The 6216-nt window shown below is 49.4% G+C and overlaps 1 protein-coding gene across 1 annotated transcript; it reads right to left on the bottom strand.

Moving 5' to 3' along the window:
• Positions 1–1934: 1934 nt before the first annotated feature.
• Positions 1935–5858, bottom strand: LOC128765266 (cytochrome P450 1B1). Its single transcript, XM_053875865.1, has 2 exons — positions 4730–5858; positions 1935–3692 (listed from the first exon to the last, which is right to left on the bottom strand). Exons 1-2 carry the CDS (start codon positions 5734–5736, stop codon positions 3113–3115), a joined length of 1587 nt encoding a protein of 528 aa, XP_053731840.1. The 5' UTR covers positions 5737–5858; the 3' UTR covers positions 1935–3112.
• Between the last annotated feature and the right edge of the window lie 358 nt (positions 5859–6216).

The following is a 6216-nucleotide window of genomic DNA, read 5'->3' as shown; positions in this document are numbered from 1 at the left end:
GTTACATTGTGAGTGTTGGGGACATAAATATTTCTTGAAAACAGAAAAAATGTTTTTCATTTTGTGTTAGAATTATATAAAGTGTCAACAAAAACCCCCCAAACTGACCTAATTCCCCCTCTAGACTTGTTCTGGAAGTACCTGACAGTCATGATGGAGTCAGTGAGTTAAATCAGTCTATGGCCACTGTGCCCCTCTGGTGTGGCACTGTTACAGACCAACACACAGAAGCAGCTTGAGAACTAATACTGTGTACAGTTTGTGTGGTCTCTCTGCGCTTCCTTCGAGGACTCTGGTTTCAGAAACATACTGTGGCTCGCAGCTGTCTGTTGGAGTCAGTGTCTAGATGCACCCATTGCTGGATTAGAACCTGTCCAGAATATCATCTGCCTCTGGCCCTGACTAGCTGGGACAGGCTCCAACTGCGTGTGCCCTTGATGAAAACGATAGCACTGGAAATGGGTTAGAAAATACCATATTTGAGTTAAATAGATTCAAATCAGACTTCTTGACATGGAACCCATCTCATGTTACTAAGTTCTCGCCAACATCTCACGTGCATCTCTGCTGCAGTGACCTTCATTGCCCAGAACTCCAGTTTATCAGAGAAGGCTGTTTTCCTCTGGCGTTTCTCAACATGTCATCATCAGAGTTAATTCAGTTCCCCACTGAGAGACAGCCATATCTGCTTCAGATTTATCTGAATTTGTCACGCACACGAGAGCTGTCTGGCTGGCTGCGATCGGGCACAGGATGTTCTGGCTGGGCGAGATAAAGACTGCGCAGCGGGGGGAGACGAAGCCAGCGCTCCACCTTTGTTCCCACCTGACCTGCAGCCATGCCTCAGCATCCCTTTTCTTGGTAACCACTGCATTTTTAAATATATATTGCTAATCACTTGTTTCCTCTTCAACGGTGGGAATAGAAACTTCATGAAGTCGTCACCTGGAATCCTGAGTGATGCCAAGATGCACACTGAAAATGACCTTCCTGTCCTCTCAGTTGATGTATTTGCTCACGGAAGTCAAGTAAAAATACAGTAGCCAGATTTGATTCGACATTGCATTCGACAAAAATACTAAGAAACTCTGTCTGGACTGTGTTTGGGTGAACGCAGTTTCATCCAACCACAGGAGAAACTGCCAAGAGATCTGAAACTCTCACAAGACCTCCGTCATCCTTGAAGATCATTGGTTGTCTGCCTCTCCTCTCCATGTGTCCAAAGCATCTCTCCTCCCTAACTTTGTCTCCAAACTTGTCCCTCTGATATACTCTGATACACTGACCCAACACCCCCAATGAACGTCAGTACCATACTTTCTTTTTCAATTCATTTTTATTTCATTTGACATTTTTGTCTAAGAATTTGTGACTAAATAGCAGATTTATTTTCATTGTCTAGAATTTTTTTTCATAAACAAACACTGTATTTATTCATAATATATTTTAGAAATCTATAATTATTTAAAAAATATGTTTAATATAATTCTGTTTAGTGCTAATATAACATATGCTTATTTACTTTTGTGCAGCACAGTTGAGTCGTGGTTATCACAGCCACCTTGCATCAAGAATGTCGTAGGTTCGACTCCAGCCTGAGACAGTCCCCAGGTTGCTATCCTTTTCTATGGCCCTCTTCTTCTTTCTCGCACTCCAGTTTCCTCCCACAGTTAAATGAGTGACTCTAAATTGCTGTAAGAGTGTGTTTGTGTGTGAACTGCCTGTACACGTCCTGATGCCCTGGGCTGGTGAGCTGTCGAGAGTGAGAAGAGATGTTTTTGTTTTCCTTCCAGAACTATTTTCATGCATTTCAGGAAACAGATTTGGCTGTCATCTATTGGCTTTGAAGAGCAGAGGAGGTGGTGTTTGTAACGGACGTGTTTCTCTTTTCTTCTTTTCTTTCCTAAAGTTTTCACCGTAAAAAAGAGGAATGACGACAAATAATTAAAATATTGGTTTTAATGTATTTTGTACATTTTCATTTAAATACAACAACACAGTAGTGGCATCACAGGTCGTCATGGACTGTTAAAATATGCCTCGAATCGCTTAAGTTAAAGTGTTAATTTAGGTCGTAGTTCACTGGTTCATGGTTGCTTGTCATGACACAGATCTGGCTGCTGGTGTTGAGCAACGTACGAGAGTAGAAAACATAGAAAAGATAAATGCAAAAATCATTTGGTTACTGGCATCTGGAAACAGAGCAGCGGCTTTTCTATAAAAACAACATTCATATGAGTTAGCGAAATAACACTGGTCTAAAGTTAGTGGCTCCGTGCGAGCGGAACAGCAGGTTGCGGACAGGCAGGCCGACAGCAGGACTCTTCCGCTGGTGAGCTTTGTTTTGTTAAATAAGGGGGAGCAGCTTATAAACCTGGTCACGATCAGTAGTTTAGTTTAGAATGAAAAGGCGCTTGCAGCGGGCAAATGCGAGACCTGCCTCACCTGGAAGCTTCTCAGCTCACCAGGGAGGCATCAAGGAGACACATCAAATTTGTGTCATCTGAGCTCTGATGGAGTGTCCAGAGAAAACTCTGTGTCCTGCTCTTGTAGTCACCAGGGAAGACTGAGCTCTGGCTCTCCATGACTGAAGATGCTGCACAGATCGATCTATTCATCCCCATCCTTCCCTCACTCGTGAACAAAACTCACTGATGATACTTGAGGGTTTTAAAGAAGAATCATTTAGGGGTCTTGTTCTTGAGTGGAAGGACAATATGATTTCTTCTTTTATGACTATAAAGTGGTCAAAAGAACTGAAGAAGCCACTGCAGGTTCAGTGAGTTCTGGTCGTCCAGAAAGCTTCAGGGCCACCGGGTGGTTGAGGTGGCGGACGCCCTGGATACACATGCTGTTAGCATGAAAGCAGCTACGACGCTTCATAGGTTTCATATTTGGGAGAACAAAGACTGATCTGTGTGAGTCAGCAGGCATGTCCTGGTCCCTTCACGTCTCCTGTGAAAGGCACGTGTCTCGATAATACTTGAAGAAAGGCAGCTATGACAGAAGTCAGTTCATTCAAATCACACGTTTAGCCTGAGATTAACAGCTTATAAATAACATGATCAGTTCATCAGCCTTCATAATCAATCATCAAAGATATCGTTCGGGTTTACGCAGACGAGTCCGGCGTCGCTTCACTCGCTGCTTCAGGACTTGTGTCGCCCCGCAGAGTCACTGAGATGGAGTAGGGAAGCGGCTTCAGAGTCAGGCCGTAAATGCCGTCCAGCGTGGGGGGGCGAGCCGAGTTGCTCCGGATGTGGCACTGGTGGGCCAGTAGCGCCGTGAAGAGGAAGAGCTGCATTTTGGAGAGCTCCTCGCCGATGCAGCGCCGCTTGCCCAGCGAGAAGATGAGCACGCTGCTGCACAGGTCCTTGTTGAGCGACCCGTCCTCGCTGAGAAACCGCCGCGGGTCAAAGGTCTCGGGGAGGGGCCACGCGGCCGGGTCGCGGTTGACGGACCACTGGTTGACAAAGACCACCGTGTGCTTTGGTATGTCGTAGCCCAGGATGCTTGTGTCGGACATGGTGGAGTGAGGGATGGTGAGCGGCACGAAGCTGGTGAAGCGCATGACCTCGTAGATGAAGGCCATGACGTACGGCACCCGCACCTGGTCTTCGACGGACGGCAGCCGGCTGCGGCCCACCACCTTGTCCACTTCCTGCTGGAGACGCTCCTGCTCCTCTGGATACCTGCGCAGGTGAGAAAAGTCATACATCAGCACCTCTGTTACCACTGTTTTAGTTCAAACGGTGACGGAGCTGAAGCCAAGATGATGACATCATCGGCTCACAGACCTGCTCACCAAGCCGTTACATAACCGGCTGGTAGAACACACTTCCAATACTGAGCTACACTTCCTTCCAGGGGTTCGTCCTCGCTCCACACAATGCCTGCATTCAACCACAACTCCTCGACAACCTCAGCGCGGCCCTTCTTTCCAACCAAATAAAAACACAATACTAAGACCTGCAGGCGTTGGAGCCAGCGAATCAGAGCGAGGTGAGCTCATGGGAACTGTAACCAAGACCCCGCTGCACACCTGAGCGCTGACGCTGCACTTCATTGACTTGCTTCGGTGTGAAGTTTCTGCTCTCGTGTTGCGCTGCCAGTAGCTGCCTGAGCCTCAGCTGTCAGGTAACACACGAGCACTCCCTCCAAACTCCTCCACAGGTGAGATGAATCACTACGACAATGTCGACCAAGCTGCTTCCGCAGGTGACTCTTTAAACTTAAACTTGAATTTGGACTGGAGCATTTTGCGCCGGCCCTCCCATCAGGCGGACCAAGCAGCCGTGTGGATATTGGATTTGAAAAATATGTTGCTTTCCGTTCCCCAAAAATTGCTCAGGGGCCCCAACACTGATGTGTAATGCATATGTAAGCCTCATAATTGTATGTACACGCATGTCTATGCACAACACACCAATGAACACTATGTTTTTACGTATTAAAGCTCTGCAAACGGAGAAATAAGGGGTTACAGGTTACATCTGGGGGGAAAAATGCATTTTAAAAGAGGCAAATAGAATCATATAATGAATTAATATGTAGTTGAAATTGTTGTGCATGGTAATATGAATAATATAGTGGAAATAAAGTAAACATTTTTATGCCTACAGCTAATTCCAGATGGAAGATGAAGATGGTATGATAACGCTATTGAATCACGTTTCGGTCAGAAAGCATAATAACAGTGTAATAACCGCGATTCCGAGCCGTGACTTACTTGACCAGGATGAGGATGATCCACTGCAGGGCTGTGGACAGAGTGTCCTGACTGGCTCCGAACACGTCCCCCATAGTGGCGGTCACATAGTCTTTCTCCCGTGACGCTCCGGTTCGGTCCCTCAGCTGGTCCAGAGCCACTATAAAAGCGTCCGTGATGTCTCTGATGCTGCTGGACTCGATGGTCTTCCTGTGCTCCACCACCTTGTCGCGGATGAACTCGCCGAACTCCTGGTTGAGCCGCTTGAAGTTCTCAAACATGGTCTTGATGGGGTTGGGGAAGTACTGGAGCCAGGGCATGACGTCCACCATGCTGCCCGCGCCCACCGTCTGGGTGAACTGGTCGTTCCTGCCCACCACCTGCCGGAACTCCACGTCGTCGTAGGGGTATCTTTTGCCGAAGCACACCGCGCTCATGATGTTGGCGTTGGACACCACCAGGTAGGACATGGGCTCCAGGGAGCCGCGCGCCTTGGTCTTGGCGTCGAACAGCTGCAGGAGCTCGGTGACCTCACTGACCACATGCTGCTCGAACGTCTTCTTAGTCTCAAGGTTCCCGGTGGAGAACATCCGGACCGCGGACTGGGCCACCCTGCGGTGCAGTTTCCACCAGTCCGTCATGGTCCCGAACGCGAGGCTGGCCCCGTTGGAGACGTACTGGAAAGAGGTGAAGTCCGGTCTGCCAGCAAACTCGGGTCCCTGCTTGACAAGCGCCTGTCTGATGGAGTCTCCGTTCAGGACCACCACGGTCCGGCTGCCCAGCTTGATCTGGAAGATGCTGCCGTACCGTTTGGCCATGCGCGTTAACGCCAGGTGCGGAGACTTGCCCAGCTGCGCCGCGTTCCCGATGATCGGCCACGGGATGGGACCCGGGGGGCTGTTGGGGCTCCGCTGCTGCAGGAACCAGCGCCGCAGCTGCAGGGAGAAGAGCAAGGTGACGCCCGCCAGCAACACCGCCCGGATGGTCGCCGGGTCCACCCGCTCCAGTCTGAGGTCCAGAAGGTCCATGACGACGAGCCTGCGCGAGGAACACAGGCTGGTTACCGACCAGTGAGGAGCGCGAGTGGTCTCTCTGTCCCGGAGCAGCCAGACATCCCGACCGCCGGAGTCTGGCTCCCGCTTGGGTACTGTGGGCAGGTTTGTTTCAATGGGTGTCGCCCTCCCAGCATCACCTCCTCCTTCCAGCGCCATCACCCCCTCCTCCGCCAACATCTCCTCCTCCCGCCTTCACCTCCTCACAGAGACGCGCGTCATGACCTTCATCGGACTTTGTTTGCGCCTGTTTTTTTGTTTTGTTTGCGCCTGTCTTCCCCTCAATATTCTTCTAAAATCGCCCCAAACGAAGCTTCGAAAATTCTTGTCCTGCTAAAATCAACCCCCTGGCTGTGCCGTTTAACAATACCATCTGGAGTAGTGTAGTACTTCAGTAGAATTGCAGTAGAAGTTATAGTCTCAACACACAACGCACTCGTGCCATTACGCGCGCGA

Source organism: Synchiropus splendidus, chromosome 9 (assembly GCF_027744825.2).
Source record: "Synchiropus splendidus isolate RoL2022-P1 chromosome 9, RoL_Sspl_1.0, whole genome shotgun sequence".
NCBI lineage: Eukaryota > Metazoa > Chordata > Actinopteri > Syngnathiformes > Callionymidae > Synchiropus > Synchiropus splendidus.
The sequence above is the reverse complement of the archived record's forward strand: the minus strand, read 5'-3'. Positions and strand labels throughout refer to the sequence as shown.